Source organism: Cricetulus griseus, chromosome 2 (assembly GCF_003668045.3).
Source record: "Cricetulus griseus strain 17A/GY chromosome 2, alternate assembly CriGri-PICRH-1.0, whole genome shotgun sequence".
NCBI lineage: Eukaryota > Metazoa > Chordata > Mammalia > Rodentia > Cricetidae > Cricetulus > Cricetulus griseus.
The window spans coordinates 193,329,273-193,347,116 of record NC_048595.1 but is presented as its reverse complement, the minus strand read 5'-3'; the positions used below and the strand labels follow the sequence as shown (position 1 = coordinate 193,347,116).

General features: G+C 41.7%; 1 protein-coding gene across 2 annotated transcripts in view; it reads right to left on the bottom strand.

The window, feature by feature from the left end:
• Positions 1 to 17,844, bottom strand: part of Mcc (MCC regulator of WNT signaling pathway) — a 233,508-nt gene that overhangs the window by 94,471 nt on the left and 121,193 nt on the right. For both annotated transcript variants that reach the window (XM_027400844.2, XM_027400845.2), the window contains one exon: positions 10,058 to 10,171. In XM_027400844.2, the coding sequence (XP_027256645.1) occupies positions 10,058 to 10,171 (114 nt within the window). The remainder of the gene's footprint in view (positions 1 to 10,057; positions 10,172 to 17,844) is intronic.

Sequence of the window (17,844 nt, the reverse complement as noted above, 5' to 3'; positions counted from 1 at the left end):
TTCAAGGGTCCTTTGTGTATTCTTAGGTTCAGATTCACTTATTTCTGGTGTGATCTTACTTCTTTTCTTCTACTAATTTTAGGTTCAGTTTGTTCTGGCTTTTTTTTTTTTATAAACTTGAGATACAGTGAGAGGTTTGAGATTTCTCTTTTTAAAATATAGGCATAACTTATTATAAGCATTCCATTTAACATTGTTTTCGCTATACCCCAACAAACTTCATTACATTGTACATTCATTTTCATTTCTTTGAAAAACAAGTTTCAAAATGATTTTTATAACATCAAAAGATCCACTCAGGTTTTCATGAATCCATTCACATAATCCTCTTTCAAACGGTGTCTCTGTCTCTCCCACAGTTAGTGTCTGTGGGGCTCCACCTGGAAGATAAACATTAGCAACCCTACTGAGGTGGCCAGCAGGGCCTTCACCAATACTTTGTGTATTGTTGCCTCCCGTGCACAAAGTGCAGCTGTACTTCCCCTCCCTCTTGAAGCTAATATAGGCCCTGGAACTTGTTTTGGCTAATGAGATGAGTAAATACACACTATTTTATCATTAACGAACTCTTGTAGGATTTACCATGTCCTTCTCTGGATCATGGTGAGTACCAACTTTCCAGATGAGATATGGCTCATAAACCTGGGTCTAGGTGAGGTGCATGAGCACACACACACACACAAGCATACACACACACCTACCTCTATGAGCTACTAGTAAGATAGCTGGTATCTGGAATTGCTTGTTATTACTGCATATCCTGACTGATCAAATCGTTTTTGTACATGAGAAAAGAGACTAATATGAAGTGACTGTTTTATTTACTATAACCCGATAACAGGCAAAAACTGCTAAAAACAAACAAACAAACAACAGTCCCACCCCCCCCCAAAAAAACACCTTTTAATTCTGTTTGAGTTAAAAAGGTAATATCCCTGGTAATATCCATAGCCACCTTCCGGTCTTCTTCTTCTCCAAGCTTCTCATGGCACTAATAAACATCAGGAAATATTATTTCTGACTGTACCAAACAAGAGCTACAAAACCTGGACAACTCCAACCTCACCCTTATAGAGGACAGAAGCACCCAAGTGCACACAATGTTTGACACTGGGGATTGCCAGCTTCTGTAGGCAGCTCCAGTGACATTTCAATCATTCAGCGATTATTTAACAGCAGCTAGGAGTAATGAGAGTTTCTCATTGTACCTTTACCATCTGGTTATTATTGTTTTCTTTGCTTTACCATATACAAATGCCTGCTGTATTTCCAATGAAAAAGGCAAAAATAGCTTGAAACAGCATGCCTCTGCTTTTCTCCCCATTATTGCAGTAATTGCATCTTGGGCTCTCCCTCCCGTTCTAAATTCAATTTCTGACTGATGCTACCAGCGTAGCAAAGAAGGCCTGTGGCTGCGGGCGCTCTGCCTGCACATTTCTAGAGGTCTATATCACTGAGAGTCTAGATTTTCCCTATAGCTACAGACTTTCAGTTTGTGATTAAATAATAGAATGTTTTGTTATTCCTGGATTTTTTTTTTAATCTGACACTTGGTATATATGCTGAGCTCCTTTTCAAGTCCTTAACACTATCATGATGAGGGAAGAATGAAAAATGCCTATAAACACCTGTATCTGGTCATATAAACTGCCAAAGTTGCCTAAGTAAAATAATGCTTAGTGTAAAGGAACACCAGGGCCAGTGACATGGTCCAAAGGGTAAAGGTGCTAAACCTGAGGACTAGAGTTCCATCCCTGAGAGTCATATGATGGAAAGAGAGAACCAAGTCCTACAAGTTGTCCTGTGTCCTCCACAGGTACACTGTGGTATGTGTGTGTACAAACACATACACATATGTAAACAAAAACGTGGTAAAAATTAAAGAAAAACAAGCAAAAGCATCATTTCAACTGCTGAGAATAAAATCCTTTAGGCACATCTCTGCTAGCAGTGTTATCCCAAATAACGCCTTAAGACAGACCTGTCTGGGAAGGCGAGGCCTGTTGGAAAAGCCTGTGCAGTGTGGTGACACTGAGGGGCTTTATGGGTTTGTTAATGTTCTACAATGGGTTTTAGCTTACTCCACAGAGGCCACTGATCCTTAATCATGGCATTCCTCTCAGCTGTCAAACCTAAGAGCATTATCAACTGGCTTCTTGAAAAATGCAATGCCATCATTAATGTGTTAACCCTCTCTGCTATCCTGGAAAGGGGGTCAGCACCTCTTCCGTATAGAATATGGCAAGAAATGATGTAACATTCTCAGGGTCACACTGGACTGGTCACAAGTAATAGTTCTCAGGGTATTTACACTCTTGATTCTAAGCTCTGCCGCAGTTCTCCTTAGAGGAAGGGGTGGGGAGAGCAAGCCAGTAAAGGGGGGAAACAGATTCAAATGCCACAGAGGAGCACAGAGCTGCAGCAGTCACTGTGTCATCACAGAATGCTATTCGTAAAGAAGAAAGGACAGGGGAGCTAACAAAGAAAATGCCTGCAAACTACATCTTCGTCTCAGGGGGGGAAAAGCACATGACAGAAAATACTATTCCCTTTCATTGAAACTGCATGTTTTCTTTCTTGAAAACTCAGGAGGCTTGCTTTCAGGAGACAGAAAGCTTTGAAACAGAAAGTGCCCCATCCCACTGCACATGCGAACGTGGGTACAAATTTAAGTGCAGGTCTGTGCACCCGCTCAATTTGGAAGAGTAGAGATGTGTCCCTTGTATTATGCTTGCAGCAGAAAATTAATACAAGAATTCTGTCTCCCCTGACTTACTGATATTGGCTCCTCACCGAACATTTCACTTCCATCCGATGACTATTTCTGAAGTTCCATCTAGGGTCGATCTAACCATCCTAATTTAGCAAACCTACCTGTATTCAACCAGTTCCAGTGTTATCAATAATATTGGACAAAATGGTGGATTTCTTCTGGTGATCCCCAATGAATGTAAGCCCCATTTATTGTTTACAATTTTGTTTCATCATGGCACTGGAATATCTGGAAATGGTAAAACTTCCTCCTGCCCCAGTACAAATTTCACATGCATTTGCTCTTTGAGAAGTGGAGAAAGCTTCAAATACACATCATTTACCCAGGCATCCATCAAGAGAGCACAGCCCTGTAAGCTCACTGTATTTAGCTTTTCTAGAATCACTCCATCTTTGTAAGGGAATCAGGATAGCTAGGCTGACATTTTCTTACATTCTCTTTCCTAGATTGAAGGGGTTTATTTGTTTTTATAATAGAAAGGTAGCTCTCTAATGAAGTGTGCACACGGTGACTTTTAAGACCGGTGTATCAATGCAAATACAAGCTGGCCTTAGGACATGCTTGGTATCATCAGGGCATCATTAAAAGCTATTATGTGAGAATGCTTAAACACAAATAAGCCCCAAAGGAGCCAAGCAACCCCTGATAAAGCATCAGAAGGTTTCTATTGTCTTTTTACTAGCCCCTAAACAAACAGCTTTGCCTTTGCAGACATAAATCCTAATAAATATCATACTGGTCATGCTTTAAAGTCCAAGACTCTAGGGCTTGCCAGCTGTGAGTTGAAATCATGTGCAATTTTCTTTAAAAACCATAAAAGCTAAAGAGGTGGAAGAGTGGTCTGCTTGTATCTCTCTCTCTCTCTCTCTCTTCCTCTCTTCCTCCCTCTCTCCCTCTCTCCCCCACACACATATAGAGGGACGGAGAGAGAGGAAGGGAGGGGAGAAAGAAAAATGGGGGTGTCTCACCAATAATAACCACCAACAGTGATGGGATAAGTACAAGTTAGAGACCACAGTTATTTAGTATCATTTTACTATTATTTAACCCAAAAGTAGCATTTTCTGTTCAAAAGAACTTGCTCTGATAAGGCATTTAGAAAGTTTCAATTCAGATGAGATCATTGGAAATACCCTAGTGGTGTTATTAAAGGGATCATACTTTATGTAAAATTTTCAACTGAGTGCAAAAACCAAAATGAACCCCCCCCCCCCAAAAAAAAAAGTCCTGCAGAGCATCCTGGAGTGAGGAAGCAGCACTAGTGGCCATGCTCAACAGCTCATCTGCCCTTGCCTATGGGGCAGGCTCCTCTTCCTGGCTGCCAGTCAAATGTAAAAGCAGCTGACTGAGCTTAAGAAGAACCAGTCTTCCTCTTTCACGTTCCCTATGATGATGAGACATGAGAGTTCCCTAAAACTTTCCAAGGCCTTCTAGCATGTTGTCTACAACAAAACAAAAAAAGTTTTCTCTAGCTGTATATTTTTTCTTCAATGGTTTCCTTTCTGATTACAAAGGTAATATAATAGTGATAGGATACACTTGAAAAATAGCCATGTAAAGCCAGGCATGGTGGCAAAGGCTTGTAATCCCAGGACTTAAGACATTGAGGCAGGAGGATTGCTTCAAGATGGAGCCCCACCTGGGCTGTAGAGCACCATCTGTCTTAGACAAATAAACCCCACACTTCATCATAAACGATGCCCTTCTGAACTGCCCATCATGAATGATGCACCACTGAACCACTTACTTCTTCCTTGGAGAAGTGAGGCTCGAAGTTGGGGCTGTGTGCACGCTAGGCAAGCAGCCCACCCCTGAGGTTCACCAAAGACCTTTATTCACCTTTTGAGACAAAGGCTCATTAAGTAATCCAGGGTGGCCTTGAGCTCACCCTGTGTGTAGCTCAAAAAATAGACTAAACTTAAAATTCTCCTAACTCACCCTCCCAAATAGCTAGGATTACAAGTCTGCGCCACCCTAAGCCCGGCAAGTTGAAATTTTAAAATTGCTTTTTAAAAATAAGCTTGATGGTTTTTCTTTAATGCATTGAATTACCACATTAAAAAATAAACTGAGCATGTATTTATACAGCAGCTTAAATTTTTGGACTTAGTGTCCCTTTGAAACAAGATATAAGCAGGTAAGAATGAACCAACATCATTGGTAGATCTGGATGGTGACCATGTTGGCAAAATCAGAATCAAAATTGACTCTAAAAAGTGGAAAATTTCAATAGGTGTTCACAGGAAAAGCCTGAAGGCCAACTGGTGAAAACAGGTAAACCCAGGAGGGCTGTGCTGATGCCAGGGTGTCAGGTGTGAAAGGACCTTCATAAGGTATGAATGGCCAAGGCAGTCTAGTCCCTGTTAATTGTAAAGACCCATTCCCAGGATTCCCATCTAGAGCAATACACATACACACACACACACACACACACACACACACACACACACACACACACACACACACCCTCAGGGCAGCATCCAAACAGATCAGGATGGGAATGACAGAGGAAAAGAAAAGATCCAGACATAAATGAAACAGACCAGAGAGCCAGGAAGGTCAAGAAGAGGCTGTCATATGTGCTAAGATGTTAAACAGCCTTCATAAAGCCCCATTCCTAAAAGTTCTGGGAGGGGAGCATGTTTAGATGGCTCAGCAGTTTCAAGTGTGGAAGTCCCCAGCTCCTACATCAGGAAGCTTGTAACTGCCTGTAACTCTACCTCCAGGGGATCTGACATCCTTTGCTGGCCTATGAGTGTGCACACATCACACACACACACACACACACACACACACACACACACACACACACACACAGTTAAAAAAATCTTTAAAAGTAAGTAAACAAATAAAACTTCAAGGAGATTGTGCTTTCACATCACATCAAAGCAAAACCTAAAAAATATTGAGGTTAAATCCTGTACAAGAAAAAAAAAAGACAGCTCAATATTCTTCCCATTAACTATAGAAATACTCTACACAATGAATTAATGTCCCCCTCACACACAGAGAAAAACCAAACAACAGCCTGTTTTAAAATCAATACAAGATCTAAGAAACAGGTATGAGGCAGAAATGAACATAATTCACAATAAGAAAAAGTCAGAGATGAGGTGACAGGGCTCAGCACAGAATTAGAAATAAAAATATCATTTTAGGAATGGATGCTAAGCCAAAAAGCATAAAAGAGGAATAGAAAACAACAGAGACAAAATACATTTTAAAAGACATACAAAGAACTTGAGGCAATGAAATAACTAAAGGTGGGCAAAGAGGAAACAATATATAAATGATGGAGAAATATAAGCCAGGAAATAAAATTAATTGTAAGTTGTATAACTTATTAAAAATTTCCCCAAAAATAGGGACTGGAGAGATGGCTCTGTTGTTAGGATCACTGGCTGCTCAGCCAGAGGTCAGGGTATTCCCAGCACTACACAGCAGCTCACAACCATTTGTAATTCTAGTCCCAGGGGCTCCAACACTCTCTCCTGGCCGCCTCAGGTACTGGGCACGTACTTGATGCCCATACAAACATGCAGGCAAAACATCTATATATGTATTTAAAAAATCACTTCCCTAAGATAAAAATTCAAATATAATCAAAAGAATACACAGAAAACATGAGATTATCAAAGAAAATGGATGAAGACTAAATCTAATACAACTATGAAAAGGGGGAAGGAAAAAAAGGATTAAAAGGAAGGAAGGAAAAAGATCAAAGGGAAGAAACCTGTGATATATCTAGGGCAGTGGTTCACAACTTTCCTAACTCTGGCTGTAACCCTTGAATAGTTTTTCATGTTGTGGTGACCCCCACAGCCATAAAATTATTTTTTGTTGCTACTTCATAACTGTAATTGATATTGTTATGAATTATAAATATCTGATATGCAAGATATCTGATATATGACCCTCAAGGGGGGGTCACAACCCACAGGTTGAGAACCACTGATCTAGATAGAGTAAGAACATAAGAAAGGTGTGTTATGATAAATTTTTCTGCCAAAAGCCGCTGAGCCCCACCACCACATGTAAGCTTTACGCCAGCCACCCGCCCGAGTTAGGGCCCAAATGAATACACAGAAACTTGTATTAGGTACGATGCTGCTTGGCCAATGACTAGGATTTTCATCTGTTAGCTCAGTCTCAATTATCAAAAATCTATATATTTTATAAGACTTATCTTATCGGACACCTTATTGGCATCCCTCCTTGCTGGGATCACATCTTGCCACTGGAGCAGGAGCGGAGGGGAAAAAGGGACCCTTCCTGTTTCTCCTTCGCTTAAATGAGTCTCCTTGCTATGTCATTTCCTGCCTGGATCATCACTTCTCTACTACATTTCCCAGAATCCTCTTTGACTCCTAGTCCTGTCTACTTGCTGTCTCATTGGCCAAACAGTATTTTATTTAACAATCAAAAAGATAAACATACACAGTACATTCCCCATCAAAGGTGTGTCCCCATCCTGTGTCACAGCAGCTTCCCATGCCTGACACAGCAAGACATCCAAGACATCAGCACCTTCAAGGAGGAAGAAATAAGCTATAGGTCTCAAGACCAACAAACTGACTCCCAGAAGGACAGGTACAGTCATACTGTTATCGGTACTCAAGAACTCTAGGAGAATTATTTCCATGAGTCCTCTCAAAGGGATCTAATTATAAATTGGAAGACACTCATATAAAAAACCTGGGGAATATTACTTGCAAATGCTTAAATGACTTAAAGAGAAAGCGTTTGAAGAATTTCTCACTATGTTAGCTAGAGTGGGACTGCTAGTCTGAGACTGTATATAATGGGGAATAAAGCAAATGAATGATTATGGAACATTTGAATTCTAATATCCCTATAGATGAAACAAGTGAGATTTTGAAACTGGACTTAAGCAAGCACATGGCACAGTCTGACTTTGCAATGGAGGGACAAACTTGAGCTCTCAAGACATTTTATATGCAACTTTACACATAATACAATACATACATATGCACATTGGTTAACAAAAATAGCTTTCTGACTCTGCCCACAAAAGAGGCCCAATACAATGAGCAACCTAGAAGCAACAAGCATCCTCGATGCAATGGTCTGGAAATACTGCCTGCTGGGGAAAACTGTGGCTGCTTTGAGAACAGCCACTTCTAGTTTGGGGGACATGAAAACGTACTCTGGGTGTCTGGAGTGGCTACTCAGTTTATGCAAAAGACTCATAAGCAACCCAAGGCTCTACCTGGCTAAAAATAGTTCCACTGGAGCATTTATAAGGAAAATAATTACAGCATATTGAAATTCAAATATATTTAAATGCCTAAGTTCTTAATAATATTAACAAACAAGAGAGCACTTTCAGAGCATCACAGCGATTCAGCACATCCTCCTGACAAAGGTTAAATAAATGGCAGGGTTCAGGTGCTTGTTTTATGTTTCCCCTTTGAGGTGCATTACGTTTGAACAAACAGCAGGTGGGAAATTTCCCAGTAAAAGCATTTGCAGCAATAACCTTGCGATAATTCAACTAAAATGTCATGTGTTTCAAGTCCTAATGAAGTAATGCACCCAGACCAGTGGTTCCCCACCTGTGGGTCTTGACCCCTTTGGGGGATCAAACAACTCTTTCACAGGTGTAGTGTATCACGTATCCTGCATATCAGATATTTACATGACCATTCGTAACAGTAGCAAAATTACAGTTACAAAGTAGCAGCAAAATAATTTTAATGGTTCAAGGTCACCACAACATGAGGAACCATGTTAAAGGGTCACAGCATTAGGAAGGCTGAGAACCATTGACCTAGACATTATATATCAACAGCTGCTAACATCTAAGAAAAATCAGCCACTGGGTAGGAGATGATGTGCTTGCTGGTGAAAGGATACATTTTACAGCTTTACCAAGGGAACTGGATGTGAATCTGAGCTCACATCTGGATGGTGGAATAGACAGGACTAGTTGAACTATACCATGAGTATGCAGTCACCAGCACACAGCCGTGGTTAACCAAGTGTCATGGCCAAGCTTAAAAATCACTATTCAAAAGCAAAGAAGGCATGCAGAACCCATCTTTATATTCTAAGTATTTAAAGGAAATACCTACTTTTTAATTGAGTGTGATTAAACCTTAATAGTATTCAGCTGTAAGGAAAAAATGAAATTTGCAGGAAAATGGATGAACTTGATATTAATCAAGGTCACCCAAATATAAAAAGAAAGAAAACCTATATGTTCTCCCCCAAATGCAGAACCTAGTTGATCATACATGAATGTAGGTAAGCAGGTGTGTGTGTGTGTGTGTGTGTGTGTGTGTGTGTGTGTGTGTGTGTGTGTGTGTGTTGTGTGTGAGAGAGAGAGCATTTAGAAAGGAGACAGAACAGAGGGTACTATGATATGGCAAGGAAGGACAGAATGCAGGCAAAAGGCATACAAATCATGAAAGAGGATATAAAGAGATTTCTTTCTAGTTTCAGTTCCTTTGTAGATTTCTCATGTGGTGAATAAGTGAATAAAAACATAGCTACTATTGGAAGAGGTTTTAAAATGGCCATTCCAGCTACATAGAAGTTTGCTGAGATACTGGAGTTTGGGTCTGGCGAAGTGTTTGAGTGGCTGTCTTAAACATGATTTCACTTGAGTTCATCAGAATAAAGTGATGTTTTTTCTTTAAAACATTAAACCCTTGATAAACTGCAAAGAAGCAAGAAATGTTAGTACAAAAATCATCACAGAAGTTAATTTTACAGAAAGGGAAGGGTAGAGATTAGACAGGGACAGAAGGGTGTTATGTGGCAGGCGATTCTGTTTCTTGACTGTGTGCAGTGGGGATGAGAATGCTATGGACTGTATTTGTATCCATCCCCCAAGTGCTGAATACTGCAAGACTTCCAATGTGACAGTAGTAGGAGGTGGGCTTTAGGGGAAATGATAAAAGAGGGTGGAGCCCTCAAGAATAGGATTGGTGCCCTGATATATAGAGAAATTAGAGATAGCTTTATTCTCTCCACCATCTAGTTCAGCATCCATAACACAGAAAGATGGTAACTGTTTAAGCCATCTAGTCTACACTGGGGTTTGTTTTGCTTTCTTTTATTTTTAGCAGCCCACCTAGAACCTTTGTTCATTAAATTCACATTTTGTTTTGTTGAAATTTACACACACACACACACACACACACACAGAGAGAGAGAGAGAGAGAGAGAGAGAGAGAGAGAGAGAGAGAGAGAGAGAGAGAGAGAGAGAGATTACTGTCAAACAAAGAAGTTAGACAAACACCCATCCAGGTCCCTTACCTGTGCTTTGGCCAACTTCTTTTCCAGTAGGTCTCGTTCCCGCTCTGTTTGCTGCAGGCGTTTATTCAGCTCTACTATGTCTCCCTTGAGTGATGCCAGGGCTGCCAGGTGGAGCTGTGGCGGCAGAAGGAAAGGGACCCATGGTTAGACAAGCTCATTTCCTTCCCTTCCTTCCTTTGATTAGCATAGCCATACATAAAAAAAGATCTATCACCCCAAAGGGGACACTTTGGACAATGGAAGTGCCTTAACCTCAGGAACAACACATGTAAGTCAGGGTCTTACATGAGCTAGTTATATAGTCACTCTAGACATAGGGGGAAAGGACATTCCTGTGTAGGATAGAATCAAAATTAGATGACAAATTCAGGGTAGAGAGCATAGCTCTTTATTTTGAGGGCTTTTCCTGGGATAAGTGTGATTAGTGACAGCTCAAATGAGACTGCTTAACTCAACATAAAGCACAAGAACTACAGCCTGAGCAAGAAGCTGAGGCAGGAGGATCATGAGTTTGAAGCCAGCCTGGACTACATAAGGAAATCCTGTCTAAAACAAAACAAATTAAAAAAGGAAAGAAAACAAAAGCTTTAGGCACAATAGGCACAAAGGAAAGTGGTGGTGGCGGACAGCTGGGGGCTGGATATAGCTCAGTGGTGGAGCGCTTGCTTAACATGTAGGTGGTGTGATGCTCAGCACAAAGAAAGAGAGGACTGGTTTTGAGTTGGCTCTTCTTCCAGTTGACCTGTTGATTTTTTGCTATTAACTCCTTCCTCATCACCACCAAATAGCCTCGATTGATTGGGCAGATGCTTCCTATAAGAAGCTAATAGACCCTCACTGAGAAACAATCAAAATCCTGAGGTTACGCCATGCTCCACAGAACATATCTCCATCCACAAAGATACCATTCCCTGGCCATCTATCTCAGGTTAATAGAAGCTTAAAAGGAAGTTCTTCAGCGGATTTAAAGAGGAGAGAAGCAAGCATTATGATCAGAATCTGAACAATTTTGCATTCTGAATACAGAATTTGGCCGCATAGGCTCCTGCCCCAGCCTAGGCTTCTGTGGCTTTCCGGGCCAGAGATGGGTGGACTAAAAACACATTTACCACACCCAACTCTGAACCCACCTCAGGGCCTTTGCCTGCCTGGGTACTACAGATACCTGCTTTCCCCCTTTGCAGCCCAGGGAGTTCAGGTGGCTCACCCCTGTGCCCTATGGTGTGCTGCACCTAGAAATGGAATCATAACAGATACCCTGCATAGGTGCCCTGCAGCTTCCCCTAGGGCTTAGTGTGAGTTGAGACCAAAAACAGACGTGTTCTTTGAGGATGGCATGGCCATGGCAGTACACAATTCAAAGCTCAACATCACTGGCATTTTAGCTTTAGAAGACCACCCTCCCTGCACCCTGCTCAGACGTACTGGAGGTGGGTAGTGGCTTCAAAGCACTTGTGTTCCTTAGACTCCAACAGTAGTGTGACTAACTTAATTGCACACAGGCTACAAACCAACAGATCAATCGCTGATTTGAAACCAGAAACGCTTGAAATTTAAAAAGGAAATGCCAAGCAATCTGGTGGTATTTGCATCTGGTGTAGGGCTAGGGCCCCTCAGAAAAGGTCACTCTGCTGTTCAGATACAAGATTTATGTGATGGTTTCTCAGCACAAATACAATCTTCTTGAGATTTGTTTTGTTTAGAGTTTGGTGAAGAGAAAGGGTCAGTCCCTTCCATGGCTAGGGCTGTTGCCTTAGTCCTGCAGCATCAGCACTAGTGTGTGATCAGGTGGTCTTAGGGGAATGTACATCACCCAATCCCTGGTGAGGATCATCAAACACTAAGACCTGATGCGTGCTTTAAAAGATACGTGTAGTTGGTTGTTGGTTTTTTACTCCTCTTTACTCTGGCTTTTTTGGAAGGCCTGCCATCCAGCTTCCAAATAAATCACCACAGAGTCTTATTCTTTGTTATAAATGCCCAGTCTTAGCTTGTTTCTAGCTAGTGTTTCTTTTCTTAACTTATCCCATCTATCTTTTGCCTCTGGGCTTTTATCTTTCTCTATTTCTGTATACTTTTCTTTACTTCTTTCTCCATAGTTTTCTGTGTAGTGGGGCATCTGGCCCCCAATGTAATCTTCTCCTTATTCTATCTTACTCCTCCTCCTCCTCCTCCCAGATTTCTCCTTCTATTTATTCTTCCTGCCTGCCTGCCTGTCTATCCTTTCTCCTGCCTCGGTATTGGCAGTTCAGCTATTTATTAGACCAATCAGGTGTTTCATCTGTGTGTGTTGTAAAGTAGCACAGCTTCACAGAGTTCAACAAATGCAGCATGAAAGAATGCAACACATCTTTACATCATTAAACAAAATGTTCTACAACATAAACAAATGTAACACATATTAAAATACCATTCTACAACACACACAGGCATAGACACGAAGGCCCAACTGAGAGCGTGGTAAGCTCTTCCCTATCTCACTCTCTTACATCTGGGCTTGTCTGCAAGGCTTGGGAGGATGAAAGGGCAAAGCTGGCAACATCAAAACTATGTCACATAGGCAGACACACAGAGTAGCTACTTCTGCCATAGCCACACCAGAAGGGTCCATAATAGGATCACATTGTTGAGGGGACTCCTGGAATGGGTACCAAAATAGTCTTTGGCCCCTTGGCTCTCTGGACAGCATGTACACAGGGCAGTTCTGTGTTTCTCTAGATGGAAAATAGCTTTCCATGAAGGACACAGACAAGTCCCAAAGAGTCTCCTGAGTATGATGGTGGCCTTTACAGACAAAAATGAAAAGGCAGATACGAAAGAATGTTTTCTACACACTGAGATCTATCTATCTATCTATCTATCTATCTATCTATCTATCTATCTATCTATCTATCTATCTATCCATCTATCTACATGCTTCCAAATTAACAAACATTTGTGATAGCTATTAACTCTGTGATCCCATGATACTTCACACACTGGTGTGCCATGAGGACAAGATGTCTGAGAGAAAGGGAAGGACCCATTTGGGGCAACTGCAAGACTGAGTCACTTTCTTAAGGCTCCACATAGCACCTGGAACCCCCAAACACAGCTCAGCATCCTGCTATCCCATACAAGACTGCACATGTCAGTAATCTGTATGAGTTTTTCATGGATAAAAATTTTACTTAAAAGAATTTACAAACATGATAATAAGAGAAATGAAATGAAACTAAAAGAATATACTTGAAAGGGCATTCTAATGGACACCCAGTGGGCTCTGGGTGATGCTAAATTGTTTTCAGTACTTTTAATTCAATGAATTTTTTGGGGGGGTTTCAAGACAGGGTTCTCTGTGTAGCTTTGGAGCCTATCCTGGCACTCACTCTGGAGACCAGGCTGGCCTCAAACTCACAGAGATCCGCCTGCCTCTGCCTCCCAAGTGCTGGGATTAAAGGCATGCGCCACCAACGCCCAGCTTCAGTGAATATTTTTAAAGGGAGTTATTTATATATTAAGGAAACAATAAAAAGACCAGCAAGAGCATAATAACTGAAACAGGTTCTGGCCCTTTTGATGGAAAGAATATGGAATAAAATGTATTTATTGTTGACTATTTCTCAGTAGAGGCATAGAAGTCACAGCTGCCAACAGAGGGCACCCTACTTAGCCCCCACATCCCTAAGGAGCTCTCAACACAAGTGCATGCCTCTTTGCTGGTCAAGTTTAAAGTTACCAGGGACAGAGGGGCTTCTTGGATTGAGTCACTCATAGGCCACAGAGAAACTTCAACATGGTGGGTGACGGCACAGGCACAGTAATGCAGGATTCTGCCAAATCCCAAGACTTTGAATGTCAAGCCTCTTAGGTCTCTGTGACTTTTTAAACATTTTTATTTATTTGATGATTATTATCATTTTACCATCAAAGGTTAGAGGAAAACATTGAGGATATGGTCTTCTCTTTCCACTGTGGGTTCTGAAGACTGAACTTGGGGTTTTAGGTTTGTGTGGCTGGGCCATGAAACTGTCACAGGGAGCTTATACAAAGCTTACATGGAACCTTGTCACTGTCTATATACTTTCAGATTTAGTGCATACAGGTGACAGATGCATATATTCTCATGTTTCCAGGGATAAAGGTCCCTAATTTTCTAGGTTGTTTGTAAGCTAGTTTTACTCTCTGCTGTGTGTGTCCAAATGCAACTATACCACCTGGACATTTGGCAACAGACAAGGTAATTGTCAAGCTAGGCAGTTGTTATTTTTACATAGTCTGTTCCTTGAGTGAAACTGCACTATAGAACTAGTCTTAAGGACAAACTTCACTCCTGACAGCTAAGGTGTCCAGCTCCATGGCCCAAGTGAGGACCAAGCAGACAGACTCTCCATGCTGAGTGGATAAGCAGCCCCTCACATTATCAGCAGGAGCTTTGTCTCTTTGTCTGCTCTATACTCTTTCAGATGCTCTTAGAATCCATCAGCCCTACATTGTGATGAGTGGCCTCTGAGAGCACTTACCTCCCTTCTGCTATTACTAACAATAAAGTGGCAAACACAGCCTGCTCTGTTGAGCTAAGCTGCCATTCTCTCATATGTCACATTATGATTGTCACCATCATCCAGGGCTTGTGTCTAGGCTGTTAAAGTCTACCTCTGTCACTTGGCTCATCTTTCTGGAACTGGGACCTTTGAACAGTCCAGTCATCAAAGGGCCAAAGGCTCCAGCAGCTTGGCAGAAATGGAGGACTGTGTCACGTGAAGCATTTCTTTTCAGTATGGCTACCACTGGGCACCTCCTACCACAGGCTGTGCTGGTCTTCCTGCCCTGTGTGGGTGAGCTCATCCAGGGTGTACTTTGAGGGTAGTGTCCTTCCTTCTGTGCCTGTTTGGGTCAGGAGGTGCTTGTGCAAGCCACATCATTGACTGCCAGGGTGTCCCTGCTTCTGTCTCACTGTTGGATAAGGGAATTTCTGCTGTGGAATATTCCTTTACCCTGTGTGAATATATGTCACTGTGATTGGTTTAATAAAGAAGCTGACTGGCCAATAGCTGAACAGTATAAGGTTAGGCAGGAAAGCCAGACTAAGAGAATGCCGGGAGGAAGAAGGGTGGAGTCTGGAGTCACCAGCAGATGCAGAGGGAGCAGGAGATGAACGTGCCATGCTAATAAATAATACACAAGGAATATGGGTTAACTTAAAATGTGAGATCTAGTTAGTAATAGCCTGCACTATTGGCTGAGCATTTATAATTAATATATAAGTCTCTGCATCAGTTATTTGGGAGCAGGTGGTCAGGACAGGGAAACTTTCATGTACAAATGTCTATTCTGTCCTCATTCTGTCCCTACAACTCCATATAATGGCACACATTTTGATCTTACATTTAATGGAAGTCAATAGGTAATGCCAACTCTTTCACACAGTGACCTCTTCATTCATGGCTAAGAGATAAGTGCAACCAAGCTTGGTTGAACACACAATGTTGGTAGGATGTTCTCTTTCCATACTTCATTGTATTTAACCAAACATACTTCATACAGCATTTCATTTCATTGTAGATAGAGGTTTCTGTTCTGCCTGGTCTCGTTGCCCTTCAGCCTCAAATAAACACACAAAGACTTATATTAATTATAATCTGTTTGGCCAATGGCTCAGGATTCTTATTGGTTAGCTCTCTCGTAATTATTAACCAATAGATATTAATCTATGTATTTACATGGTCTTATCTTACTAGAGAAGGCTCCAGCATGTTATTCCTTCAGCAGCATGGTGTCCCTCTAGAGAATTCTCTCTGCCTCCTCTCCCCAGAATTCTTCTCCTCTGGTAGCCCTGCCTATACTTCCAGCCTGGCTACTGGCCAATCAGTGTTTTATTCATCGACCAGTAAGAGAAACATATGTACAGAAGGACATTCCCCATCATTTAATCCCCACATGATGATGCTTAGAGGAAGACTTATCCATTCACTGAACACTGAGGAAACAGAAGTGTGAAGGGTAGGTGGGAAAGCAGCCCAAGGGCGGATAGTAAAGGAACCCTAGCTTCAATTCTACTCCAATGTGTGCTTCACAGAAGCTCCAGACTCAATGTGTCATTGCTCTCTTGCCTTTGGGACACCTAAACATGAATGTCACATACATGTATGTGGTTGGGGAGAGAAGAGTTATCTGTACAGGGGGGTGGGGGGGTGGAGAGTCAAGATCTCTGTGGTATCCTCAGGCAGGGAGGTAAAGGTGAGTCTTCCAGCAGTAGTGATGGGACACTTAGCCCAGTGTGGATGTAGGTCTCACCCCACCTTCTAATGCTCCTGTTTCAAGTCACTGAGGAAGGGTTTGTACTGCTATGTCTCTAAGACTCCTACAGGCTTCAAGCTGGTGCACAAACAATTTGCATGTCCAATCTCTGCAGGTAATGAATGACAGCATATGTCCCAGCTGTCCTTGCAGAGAGCGGGGACAAGTGCACAGGAAAGCAGCTTCATTCAGCTACCCCTCCCTAGACCCTTCACACCTCAGCAGCTCTAGTTCAGACACACAAAGAACAGAATCCCTGGCACAAGGACATTGCTCTCTGTCAGATGGATATAATCAGGCCCATTTGGTGGCTTCCTATTTGCTGCTAGGACTCCAGCTATGGACACCTGCTGTGTCGTGTTCTGATAAAGGCTGTTTGGTCTTGAAACTTAAAACTCATTAAGCATCATCTACAAGATTGCACACTGCATGCAAATCACTTTCTGTTGCCCTTGGTCAACTCAGAAAGCAGTAGCTTTTTCTCTTTTCAATTTCCCTTTGACAGGCAAATGGCCTCTGAGTTACTTTTTACCTCAGCTGAAATTCAGTTCTCAGAAAGCTCCTTCAACATGAAAGCACCAGGACACCACCAGGTAAGGGGGTCTTTATTACACAGCTGATGGTGCCAAGTCACCAATCCAAGGTCCAGGTACCACCTGTGAATGCAGGTACACCAGTATCCCCAGATCTCTTGTAAAGCTACTTCCGTATAAACAGCTGTGTTTCTTAAATGCTACCTGTGAATTATGGTTATTTTGACCATTAGATATTAAAATATAAAAAATTCTTTACAGCAGGATGTATATATTTAAAGGTACTATGTAATACTCTAACTATTAAACATTAGTAACTACTTGCACTATATAAATTTTGACTTGTTTAATTTTCATGACAACACAAAATTAAGTGGTATAAAAAGAGTTTTGGAAACACATTCAGACAAAATAAAAATACCGCAATAGACTGGCTGGTCCTGCTTACATTTCAAGGCGGCTGTGCCCTAGTGACACATTGTAGAGGGGATGGAAATACAACAATTAAGCCCAGCTAATCAGGGAACATGACTATTTTCAGCACACACTAAAAACGGATGTGATCCTTGGGGCAGAAACCCCCACAGAGAATCACATGAACACGAGTAACAGAGTTCCTCTACAAAGACTGCATTGTTCATAAATTTTTACATCGATCCAGTTTAGCAGGTATTGAATTCCCCATTCTAGAGAAAACCGAGTACTTTTAATGGTGCAACAGTCAATAAACTCCACAGATCAGAATAGGCCAATGTAATTTTACTGTGACGGTTGAAGCACTCAGGAGAAACCTGGTTTTTGTGGAAGGAGAACAATGTCTTTCCTTAGGGAAGGCAGGTGAAGGTCTGGAGAGCATGTGTTTGTACATCTACACACACACACACACACACACACACACACACACACACACACACACACACACACACACACGGGGCTTTATTTGCAACTCAAGGAATGTATGTGCTTCACATGCAG